Source organism: Empidonax traillii, unplaced genomic scaffold (assembly GCF_003031625.1).
Source record: "Empidonax traillii isolate 1590-97213 ecotype Southwest subspecies unplaced genomic scaffold, ASM303162v1 scaffold350:size764500, whole genome shotgun sequence".
Taxonomy (NCBI): domain Eukaryota; kingdom Metazoa; phylum Chordata; class Aves; order Passeriformes; family Tyrannidae; genus Empidonax; species Empidonax traillii.
In genome coordinates this window covers 263,834-276,726 of record NW_020955543.1, presented here as the reverse complement: position 1 = coordinate 276,726, position 12,893 = coordinate 263,834, and the positions used below count along the sequence as shown (strand labels likewise).

Sequence of the window (12,893 nt, the reverse complement as noted above, 5' to 3'; positions counted from 1 at the left end):
AGTTCTCTTTTTGTTGGTTATAATGGCTTTTTTTCTTGCTAAAAGCAGCATAAAGCTTCATACTTTTTAATGTCTTTCTTCAGAAATAAGAAACTAAAAATTAGACCAGCAGAAATCATGTACTCATTGCCAGAGTTGATAGCAATGCTGATTTCTTTACATTATTATAAAAATATAGTTAGCTCGTTTAAGTTGGATTTACAATCAAGCCTTTAATGAAATAAATGTGTAATTCTAGTAGAACTGCAAGAGATTTAAGTAACTTAAAGTCACTTAAAGGGTTGAAATTTCCTTAGAGTTCTGCATTTGGGGTTGATTTTTGGTAAAGACAAGCTCTATTTTGGCAGTTAATTCAGAAACTGCCTACTTGTATGCACAGAAGAAGCCCTTCTAGATTAACGGCAGGAAATAAAATCACCTGACTCCTTCTTCCTGCCTAACATGGCAAGTAAGCTCAGGATCTGTGAGTCACTAAAACAAAAGACATTTCACTTTTTCCCCATAACCCTGTCTAAGGTATTTCATCAAGCAACAGATGCCTTACTCCACAACTGAGGAGACTAGATCAGCTGGTGATGAGCTTAAAAGCAAGTTTCAGTCCCTGATGTAGGAGGTGAGATCTATGCCACTCAAGCTCCTGGGAGATTATCTACTGAGACATTCACTACAGGGATTAGATATATTTATTCATTAAAAAGAAGTCTGTGAAGATTCTGACCCCAAGGGTTTGTTCTCTTCTTGGGAGAAAATATTTCTGAGTTTGAAAGAAAGTGCTGGGAAAATATCATATTGGAAACACACTGGGAATTAAATTAAATCTGGGGTATGGTTTTTCTGTTACCTCATCTGTGTATCCACAGTCTCTCGAGCTTCTTGCTTTGTCAGGAGCTATTGAGCCTCCATTCAGGAAGACAGACCTACATGCTGCCCCTTATGACCATGCCTCTATGGTTTAGCTTTGCTTGATCTCTTAAGAAATGTAGCTCTGGACAAATAAGCTCTGAAATAAGGAGAAATAGAGCTGCCTGATTAGGCCCAGTCCAGGGATGCAAAAGCAGGGCTGGTTTCCCTCTGCATCACTGCACAGTATCAGCTAGTCAGGGGACGGGGGGGTAATCCAACACTGTGCTGCATTGTGCATTCCATACATACTCTCATCCCTTTCCAAACCACAACAAGAGAACACAAGGAGAAAAGGAAGGCAACTTCCTTATTTCCCTATAGCTTCACCTAGCCACATCAGGACTTGAAATCCCTGTGCAAACCACCAGCTCTATGCAACTAGAAAACATTTTGACTAGAGAAATTGCTGTAATCCTTAAATTAGTTACATTTCCCGCTGTTGCATAATTCTGACCCGAAAAAAATGTTTTTTTAAACACTTGTACACTGTCCTCCCTGCTTAATTCACAAACCTGCCATCCATTTTTCCTATGCTGCTGACATCACTTTTTCAGACATGAGTGATCCTATATCTGATCTTCTATTCTTCATCCAACCAAAACCCCCACTGACTGTATAATTAGGCCCAGCCATATGAAACATTGCATTTCTAGGCTTCTTTGAAACACTTCACGCGATAAGAGTTTCAACTCTTCTCCTGACAGTCATGCATGATGTGATGATCCCATGGACAAGCAATGACTGCTATTCTCACTGTCACCGTAGATTGCAATCTTAAAATCCAAATGGAGGCAAAAGGAGCATTTAAAAAGAGCATTTAAACAAACTTTTGCCCTCCACCTTCCCAGTTTCCTTCTTTCATCCACATTCAAGTATTGTTAAATGACAGTTTTGCACAGAAAGAACTGGCTTTTCTTCCACCTTTCCATATGGAGGCTTAAAATGGAACACAAATTTCCAGTGAACAATACATTCTCAACTTTGCTTTCCTATGTCAATATTTTGCATTGATGATTTTTTTTTTTTCCACTTTCCATTTTCTACAGTTTTTGCTGTTAACAGAAATACCAGTTATGGGTATGTTTAGGAGAAGTTTTAGGTTTGGTTTAGGCTCCACATCCTCAGCAAGGACCCTGAAATATCAGCTCCCTTTTATTTCTGCTGTTTTCTATTTCTACTGATGTACTGGCTACTCCCTTCATCTTTATTCTTTCACCTGCTATAAAATATTGTTTTCCCTATTTTTGTGGATTTTAAATACTATAACATTTAAATCAGTGTCTTATTCATAGTCTTTCAAAAATACGCTGTAGAGCAGAGAGATGTAGTATAGTGTAACCCAGAGTTTTAAGAATGTATTTGTAATATGTCAAATACTTTATAATATTCTCTTTCCATAGTTTCAATTGGATAGTTTTAAGTGAAATAACACATCACAGTTAAAACTGATTAAAAGTAATTTTCAGTGTTGTTGAGTTTATTTGTTCATTTTGGATTTTGTCTTTTAGTTGTACCCCTCCTCCTGTCTCAGCTTCTTGTGCTACTATTTTCCCCAGAGACTTCCATCTTCCACACTCCTATTATTATCCTTCTCCAATTATTGTTTAGTGCTCTCTTTACACACATTTAGGCTGTAAAATTTTTCATTATCCATCCAGGATAAAATATTTTGAGACCTCTGGAATGTTACTTGGTAGCTTGGTGGCAACACTATTACTTAGGGAATTATACATCTCTGTACCACACACCTGCATCTGTATCAGAATTTTAACTTAAGGGTATTGCGGGATCTCCCTGTGTTGGAGTTCATCAGCATTTACAGGTGTTCAGCTCAGCTTATCAGACAGGTATTGACCAAATGGCAACACACAGGAGGGGTCAGATGGGACAGAATCAGAGTGGTTGCAAGACTAGGAGGCATTTGGCACATCACAGTTCCCTGGGGTGGCAACAGGAATCAAGGGATTAATGGGATTCTCCTTTATTATCAGTGCTGCGATTGAAAGGAGATGGACAATGGGGAGTCTTGATGAGAGAGCAGCTGAGAGCAGAGCCCAGCATAAAGGTAAGGTTTATAGCAGTAAAACCAGGGAACTTCTGAGAAAGAGAGTCTGGTTGTAATTAGAAAAACTTATGATAATTGGAATGCTGAAAAAATGGGTTTCCAAGGTTACATTACTTAATGCACTGCTTCTTGTGTCACCTGAGCATTTAATCTAGATCCAAAAATCTAGATTAGTTGCAATGTTAAATGTTGCAGCTGTTAAGGCTCAGGATTCCCGTCCAGTCTAAAAGACAAACATTCCTTAAAACATGATCTAAGCTGACCTCTACACTATGGATGGGTAGTTCTCAAAAACAGGAACCAAATTCCTAACCCCACCTGAAACTGTGGGACATAAAAATAGACATGAACCAACCTAAGGAACTCAAAGGGGTCTTGCACCATTGCCTTCATGCTAGAAAATAACCTCTAACCAGTCAGCCATGGAATTTGTTTTCCTCACATTCCTCATTAACACTGATAAAGTTAGGCCTTAACTGCTTACTATATCAAGGAACAATCTTATCACGAATATTATTTAGAAGAATCCCAGAGCTACTCTAACCTGATAGTTTTGCATTTTGGACGTCCTTCACTTGGACAAAACCAATGGTCACCACCAAGCTACAGTGAATGCGAACCCTTTCATCTGTCAGGTTGTCCCACCTCGGTGCACAGTGGGGCACTGACACATTAAATCCTACATCACAAAAGCCCCTCTACTGAAAAGGATTTGCTGAGGGGGTTATTTAACATTTAAAGGAGCATGGGAAAGTAGAGATAATTTTACAATATTCATAACCACCTATTTACAACATGTGTGGGTCATTAAAATGTCTACTGTTGCAACAATTACTAATATTTATGTGGTTATGTAATGTTATTTATTGTATTTACTATTATTTGCCCTTTCATTAATCTCTTATGCAAGGCTCTTAAAAATATAAGCATGTAGACCAGTCCTGCAATTAAATCTACATTAATCAACAAAGGAACTATAACTGCATTATGATGCTGTACTGAGATTCATGTCAAAATAGGAAGGGGGTGTGGTGGTGGGGAACACGAAACAACAAAAACAAAATCAAAAGGAAGAGAACAAGAAGGGCTGTTTATGAACAACACTCTGTAAAACACCACAAAACACTCCCTGCCCAAAGCTCTGCTCGAACTAAAACTCTCATTCTCTGTTTTTGGTTTCAAAACCCCTCCACAGGGTTTTCACAGCTGGGCTGCCACAGCCTAATCGTGATTCATGAGCCACGACTACTCCTGCTCTGCTCACCACTTGCAGGCAGGGAGAAGTAATCCTTCTCTCTCCATCCTTCTGTAGAAGATGGTCCACAATAAAAAAACAGCACAACATATTCCAGGGTGTGCTCCTGTCAAGCCACTGGAAACAGGTTTTCAACTCAGTAATAACTGTTTGCTGTGCACCAAAATGCAGTTTCCCCTCGAGCTTGAAAAGAATTGTGGAAAGGCACCGACATCAAGGGGGAGAGCGAGTCAGGAACTACCAGACGTTAGAAGAGCCCAAAGTGTAGGGGGAAGCTGTAGTAAATACGAGACCCTATTCTAGAGCTCACAAACTGAAAACAATTACACTTGTATTGTCATGTATTGAAAACAAATCAACAGCCTTTTATCTGATGAGTCAAAATATAACCCATCATCTACACTCGAAAGGCTTAAGGAGGCCCACTAGAATTGTCTCTGACTGAGGACCCTTGACTGAGCGTTTGTTAAGGGTGCGTGCATGGTATCCAAATAATTTTGCACATATGCACCACAAAAGCAGCGGAATTACTGGATTACTAATTTAGTTTGAAGGCCAACTAAAGTCTTAGCACTTTCATAATTATTGCAGCTCTTTTTGAGTGGGAAAAATGAAGGCAAAATTTCTACAGGTTTCTTCCAGAGGATTCAACACATTTGTAAAGTTCCATACCAGAACGCACAGTCCCTACACACATTTTTTTTCTCATCTCTCTGTTTGCTTTTTTCATTTTGGCTTGGTTTGGGTTAAAGGTCTGTAAAACAGATTAGATAGCTGAGCTATAACAGGGGACCAGATGGACAATTTCCCTTGAGCACAAGAATCCATGCTGTCCTCCATGTTCTCTTCTCAGCTTAGCTGCATCTTGTGGCTGGGCTGTGAGTGAACCGGTAACCTGCCCTTGCTGATTTTATGTAACAGTTGTTAGCAAAAGAAATAAATAAAATGCTTGTTAAACACTGAAATTATTTAGATAAATGGGGCATATTGCTACTTATTTTGGAAGTGTGATGTGTAATCAAGTACTGCTAAATGCAGAAAAACTAGTAGGCTTGTCACTTAGGATCATGGTGATAGGCACCTCAGATAGATCATAGAGAACATATTGTAATCAAGCATCAAGGCAGCATCACAAACATCAGGATGCCACGCAGTGATTAATGTCTAGGGCTTTTTTTGGCTTCTCTTAATAGAAGACTTGTCCAGCCTCCAGCTGCTAACATTTATATGCCGCTGGCTCAGGACTTTAACTGTTTATTAGACAGCTGAAACAGGATGCACTACATGAACACACTCAGAGGACAAACATATATTAGAAGACACCTCTACATAATAACAACCACAGATGTTAATAGATATTCTTCGTGATTTACCAGCTATCCTTTATACTTAGGGCACTGTAATTGTTATCTACAACATTGCTTTGCTGATGTTTTAATTATATAAAGGCCAGACTGTTTTATCAATAGATTGATTATAGAAAAGGATTCCATTTCAAAGGGAAAAATGTCTTCTACTTCTGAATAAACCCGGTGAAACTGGAAAAAAATACTGTAATTCAGGAACTTGGAATAGATACTTCCCTTATGTAAGACAAGTGGGCATCTTAAAAAGACAAAACATTAGTCTTTCTGCTTTCAGGGTGCAAAACTATTATTATAGATAATTTTGAAGGGTATTTTTTTATCTTTTATATATGTAACGTATGTTTTTTTAAAAAACTCCAGTCTGCTTTTCTCATGATACACCTACATAGTGAGCACAGCAGATCCTCAGTAGGGATATATGACTTTTAGACAATAAGCAACACAAAGAAGAATAAAAGATGCGTACTTTGCAGGAAAATGGCAGTCTCTAAGGTGCAAAAGAAGAGCCAGTGATCTGTAAGCAGTGGAAGACTGCTTCAAGGGTTTTGCAATGAGGGGAAAAAATGCTACATCTCTTCTGAGCTGCTGTTTCAAACACAGCCCCATCAGGAGTGACAAATAGTCTTTATTTGCCCCTTGCCTCTGTGCAATCAGTTTATCATGGCAGTTCAGTTTTCCATGGACAATTATCAACATTACTAAGAAAACACTGTCACTTCTGCCCTTCTTGAGCAGAGGCAAACAGGAGAGCAAACACAGACTGAAATCAGACTAATAACTCCCAGCAAAAGGTGACTCTTCCATAACTAAAACTCTTTTTATAGGGAAGAATGAGGGAATTGCCTATGTTGGATCTCTACTGTACTTCTTATTAATACAAGACATCTCTGCAGAGTCATTAAACCAGCACCATTCTAATTATACACCAGTGATTAAGCAGATGTGACACTGAGCGAGGAAAATGTTTGATTAATGATCCAGGTGTATAACTTTGGAAGATTACATTTAGCAGTGTGAATTAGGGGGCAGGCAAGCTTAGAAGAAGAGGACAGCTTTTGATTTCAGCCTGCCTCTGTAATGTTATGATTTTCTGTTAGGAATGCTGACCACTGGGTCAACAGACAACTCAGTGTAGAACTTTTCCCCCTGCTCTCTTCCAAACATACACCAACAAAATTATTGAGCCTGCTGCTCTGTTTTCAGCTTTTTATTATACTTCCATATGAATAATTGCTGGAATTCACTTTATTTAATTCTAACACTCTAAGCTTTTGACCTTTGGAGCTTTGCAGGAAAAAACACACTTAGGTTTTTATTTATCTCTGTTCCACCCATTATTGTTAAATGGTTGCTTGAATATTGCCTGTTTTGCTTCAGTTTCCCACGTTTCTAATTAACAGTAGATGTCTAATGTCTAGAGTTCACTCAGTTTGTGTGACTTCACGATAAGTCAGTTCCAAGAAGAGCCCAGAGACGAGCAAAAGTATATGGCAAAAGTATATGAATTTATCTGTGAGGAAATTTAAGTCTTGTCATCAAAGCCCCGCTTTATAGCCAAGGGTGCCCAAGCAGCTGCTTGCATTCAAGATATACACTGAAGGCAATGCATAGGCCTGGCACAGTTAATCCTCTAACTGGCCAGGCAAGCACTCACACACATACTCAAATACATGGATAAGAGGGAAAGTGCTTCTGCAATACTTTGTGGTTTGTACTTCACAGAAATTCACCTTTTCACCCACTTTTAATTGTATCTGACAGCCTTTTTTGGGCTAAGAGGTACCCCGAGGCACCTCCCATCATATGGAAAAGTGCAGCTCACAGAAAGGGAACCCCACACACACCATTAAAATATGATTCTCTCCTCCCTTCTCCTTCATCTTTACATGCACCTAGGAAGTCAGCATCAAGTTCTTTCTCCTGAACTTCTACTCTCCTCTTTCTTGTTTGAGAATTCAGAAGTAAAGGTCACCCAAAGCTTTATGCTTTGAAAAGAGGAATCTCTATCAGCAAAGGCCAGGAACAGACCAGGAATAAAATCAGCATTTGCCAAAGACTGCTGATGAAAATGAGTCATCCTTTGGAGTGTGCAGGTGCGAAAGATTTTACTAAATTAAAAATACAGGGATTAACAATAACAACCAGTGGTCTGTATGGAGTATTTATGAGGAAAGATTGACAAGCCACATGTTTATGCTGCAAAATCCTGATAAATGAGAATTACAGGGTAGAATATAAGTGGTATCCCTGAGAACAACAGTTTGCCAAGCAAAGCCAAAGAAAGTGAAGAGTAAAGTATTAAAGCACCCCTTAGCAATTACTGCTAGTCAGAAACACATGCAAACCATTCATGTACATACTAGTTACTGGTCAAGTGGAATAATCCCCAATCATCTAGTTTGTCGTTAAAACACAGAGGAACAACTAAACCAGAGATTAGCATGACTAGGAAATACATTTTTCTTTGCATAGTCAATTGCTTTAAGGAAAATATTCCTATGAATTCTGAACATTTTTTCCCTTTTCTAACAGTGAAAAACTCTCAACATTTGGAGTAGCATTCCCACATTATATGAAATCTCTTATTCTAATAGAGATCAGGTAGATTCATCAGTGCATACACCAGGTATGAGCCTTAAAATGGCCTGAACAAAGAACAGACTACAACCAATAGCAAATCCTCCGACATCTTAATTACTTATATGTAGGTTGAATAAAACACAAGTAACTTCACCCAGAAATAGTTCACTGAGACAGGAATGGATTATACTTTTCATTTATATACAGTCTAATCTAGGTTATAAATGTATCTTCTGTAACTTCTACATATTGTATTTTCTCCCTCCTGTTACAGGAAAAAAATCTTAGCAGATTTACATTAAGGAAGAAGTAAATAATATATATATTACTTACAAAAGTTGTATTTTCCAATAGTAATGTTGTTGTATTTGTTTCTACATTCAGTTCAACAACATGTCCATTCCTATTTTTATACACCACTGCTGTATCTGCAACAACAAAGGCATAAACAGTTAGGAAACACATTGAGTCTTTAATACATCTGTGGAAAAAAACAAGTATGTTAAATTAATTGGAATATCTTTATTACAATACACAAGCAAGACAGAAGTTTTGTCGATTTGCTTCATGAGCTTCAAAAATACCAATTTATGCCCTATAGCATGCTCATTCAAAAATATGACTTCCTTTAAATGGAAAGCTTTTCTGTGGCAAAAACGTGTTCAGTGGGATAAGATTGTTCTGAATGAAGTGACACCTTGACCATAAAGCTGCTCTCGCCTAGATATCACTGTCATCCTGACACCAAGGTTTGAGCATAGTCACTTTGAAAAGGGCCATCTACCAAAGTAAAGCTTTGCAAAGGAAAAAAAAGCTTTTGCTGGACATCATATTCACATGTCTCCTTAGAAGTGATTATTCTAACAGAACTTCTACACTTCTGTGTTCCTGGTGACTGGATTGAAAAAGTTATGACTATCTTAAGACAGTCCACATTCTGTGTGATTAGTGCTGGGCCACAGAATACCAGATTGCCACATAAGCTGAACGTTGGCAAAGGAGGGTTAAAGATCATTTGGTCCGTTTGTAAAATATTTAAGACACTGAGGGATGAACTGTAGCAATTTTTTCTTTGTATCTGTTCATATCAGTACCTGCAAAATTACCAAGAGAAACACAAATATCATATAAGCCTTGATTTAAAAAAAAAAAAAAAAAAAAAAAATTACAAATTTCCCACTATTTCTAAAAAGAGATTGAATAGATTGAATGCTGATTCTTTCACGTTATTTAAAACCCATGTAAAAGATTTATATTTAATAAAATGAAATTGTTTTATTATAACAATGTAGAAAGCATGAGGAAAGTTTTAAATTAAGCCTAAAGGAAACACAAAAGAACTTCACTAAACCTCAATAATGTCTAAGAAATTCATTACAGATCTCTGAATTTTATGAAGTGGGAAGTAAACAAGACTGGAGAAAGAGGTTATGCTATCATAAAAAATATGCTTTGCTTTGCTTATTTGGAAAAATGTAGCTATATTTTAATTGACTCCACAGAAACTCGAGATATACAGCACTAGTGAATGTCCTCTGGTATGTTCTGTAAAATTAATGAAGCCTCATTTGAAGAGCTTATTAAACTATTTTAGGACCATGGCTGGGAAGTGGGGTGGGATTGATGGAGTTTAGGACAGTATTATTAGAGCTGTTGTTTAGGAAGGCAAATTAAATTGTGAACTGCGGAATTAACAACAACTTCTTTTAAAGAAAAAGATTTCAAATATTCTTTTTGAATAAAAAGAAATGGCACTTCACATAAAGTTATTTGGTTTCAGGTTACTAATTGCAGAACATTTTAGTTTTTGCAACTTCTTTTGGGGCATTTTGCAGGATTCTTTTAGGAACTCTCACACCGAAAATCTCCAATGACGTTGCACCACAGTGCTAAGAACTATTATAGAAAAAATAGAGTTGTCTGGCCAAAGAGGTGTCCCCAGTTCTGATTAAACCATGATTTGGGCAATGGCACATATGACCCAGAGACACTGAAGAGCTGTCAATGACTTAAACATCCATGTTCAAGCAGTGCTCTGAATAATGTGCTACCGAAATCCAAACGAGTATCAGAATGTTGCTCCTTCTCATTCAGCTACTTTTCCACATACCATTTGGCCAGCAGGATTTACAGCATCATGCCTCAGTAACTAACCCTATCAAAACCATTTTAGTCAAATAAAGAACTTTCCCATAAAATTCCTAACAGGACCACGGATAAAATACACATTCCTAGGGCTCTTGGAAGTCCTGAACATGGTGCGAAACAGCATTTGGAAAAGCAAATACTGAGTTATATAAATTAAAGCCTTTGTTCTCAAGTTAGAAGAAAATTTATTCAAACCATCAAGAAAACCGAGTCAGACCTCCTAAAAAAGGCAGGCCTTACTGGACAGTAATTATATCTCTCTCTGAATTTGGGCCATCATCTCTTTTGGATTCAGTAGTCAACTCCCGAAGTGTGTAAATTAAATGAAGGCTTGCAAAACGCATGGAGTTTCTCAAATAAAAGGTTATGTCAAAGTCCCACGCAAGCACTGAGCATAAATACAGTCTTCAAAAGTAATAATAGTAATTAATATAGAATTCTCATCCCAATCAATAGCTTGTCAGGCTGGATAATGTGATAGTTGATGGTCACACAACATAATGATGATATATCAAATGTCAATAAGAGCCATAAACATGGGTTTTTTCTTAAACTTTAGTTCCCTAGAGTTAAAAAGTCTACAAAAAACCCCAGTACCTAGTCCTTAGCCTTATCCATTTGCACAGCTGATTAATTTGTTTTCTTTAGTATCTTAGTGTCTTCACCACAAAGAGGTTCAGGGATCCCTGACACTTCACAAAGCCATTCGGAGAAGTAGAGTTCTTACTTCAAATAAATTCTCATTTAATTTGAAATAAAACCTCTTGGCTGGGCACAAATTGCAGCACTGAAGAGTCACATTATCAAACTAAGGACATCATTAGAATAAAAAGCATTCTGCCTTGAGTAAAGGAGAATGTGGGGAAGCCTCTACAAAGAAGATGTGTTATCAAGTCACCAGCCCTCAATGATGTACACAAAACCAGTTCTTCAAACAACTCATTGAAAAGTTCCTAATTGTAATAGTTAAATTTCTGAAATGTTTGGAAACTCTAGAGGATTAGATGAGTGATAAATTCATTCTGTTTTACTAAAAGTGTAGACAGGCAACTAAGGATCTGTACATTAGTTATCCTGACATCATCTCAAATAAAAAAATGGCACAACAAGAATCCTAGATTCTTCCTACAAAAATAGTGGCTAGGAAAATAATTAATACCTGACAGCACTTAACAAACATAGATTTTGTTAAATAAATTTGGCAGTGTTATATTTGATAGAGTTGCCTATGCCTGGTTTTCTTCCAGGGTATGATTTATGACATCTAGAGTTTACATTAAACAGAATTAATGGAAAACACATTAGGGAGATTAAAAACAGTATCACTAAAAAAAAGAAAAAAAAAAAAAAACAAGGAGGAAGAGAAGAAGATAGGGTACTGCTACCAAATGTTCTGTCTCACCTGCTTAACCGTGAATTATTGTAGATGTAAGAATTGAAAATCAGAGCTAGAACAAAAGCTTATGGACTCACACAGATAAATACTATTCTACATGTTCTCAATTCAGTATCATGGCAAAGAATTGACTCGATTCTACAGCATAAGTGGATCTCATGTCCTGGAGTGATCTTGCCACTGGTGAGATTGGCGCTATTGCAAAATGTCCAGTTCCTGGAAAGCAACGCTGCAGGAATGGGAAATGGGTAAAGAGGAAAGCTAAGGAATTGCCAGTGTAATGCTGGGTCAGAAGTCAAACACAGAAACGCAAGGTTGGGTTGGCTAAAACTGTTCAAAGACATCTGGGTCATATATACATAAATGCATATATAGTTAGGGAAAAATTGTCGACAGGTATGGATGTGCAGAAGGGCTCAGCAAAGGAGATGACAGAATCAGCCCTTTAAGATATGCTTTATGCTTTTTATGTCAAGAATTAGTTCAGTCTGAATGTGGCAAAAAACCAAAAAGGGCTGAGCTTGGATGGCTGTTGCAATTTCTTCTGGTCTGGAATCTGCAGATTTAACTCAGTCTATTGATTTTCTCAACCCCTCCTGAAATGAATCTTTGGGAATACAGGATTGTCGGCACAAAATTGTCGTGTTTCTGGCTCTGGGCTAAGGTAATTTTAATAAAAAATCTCAAACCTTGGGGTTTGTTAGCTGACTGCCTGTGGGATCAAGGGATGTTTGTTTTTCCTTCTGATGCATAGTGTGTCTCCTTTTTGTGCCTCCTACTCCACTTTCCTATAAACTATCAAATATTGATCTCAGTTGCAGGTGGGATACTGGGTCTGGTCAGTGCTGCAGCCTCATTCAGATAATCTGTGTAGGTGTTAAGATGCTCAAAGGTAGAGAATGCAAATTCCACAAATCTCAGAAGAGAAATTTTTCCCAGGCAGACAAAATGGGCTACCACTGCAGACTGTGGTTGCCTAGTGGACACAGAGCTCTGCAGTCCAACTTGATGTTCAAAAAGCTCTCTACAACTTATTTGGCTTTCAAAAAGAACGGAACATTAAATCAAATATTACATAAAAACACACTATAAAACAAAATTCTGTAATTATCACAGCATTCACCCGACTCAGCAACATAAATATTACTTCTTCTTAACAGAATTATATTAGCTGCAGAG

The 12,893-nt window shown here is 37.6% G+C and overlaps 1 protein-coding gene across 1 annotated transcript in view; it reads right to left on the bottom strand.

The window, feature by feature from the left end:
• DPP10 (dipeptidyl peptidase like 10) overlaps positions 1–12,893 on the bottom strand; it is a 264,172-nt gene that overhangs the window by 129,580 nt on the left and 121,699 nt on the right. The window contains exon 4 of the mRNA XM_027892407.1: positions 8,504–8,598. Within this exon, the coding sequence (XP_027748208.1) occupies positions 8,504–8,598 (95 nt within the window). The remainder of the gene's footprint in view (positions 1–8,503; positions 8,599–12,893) is intronic.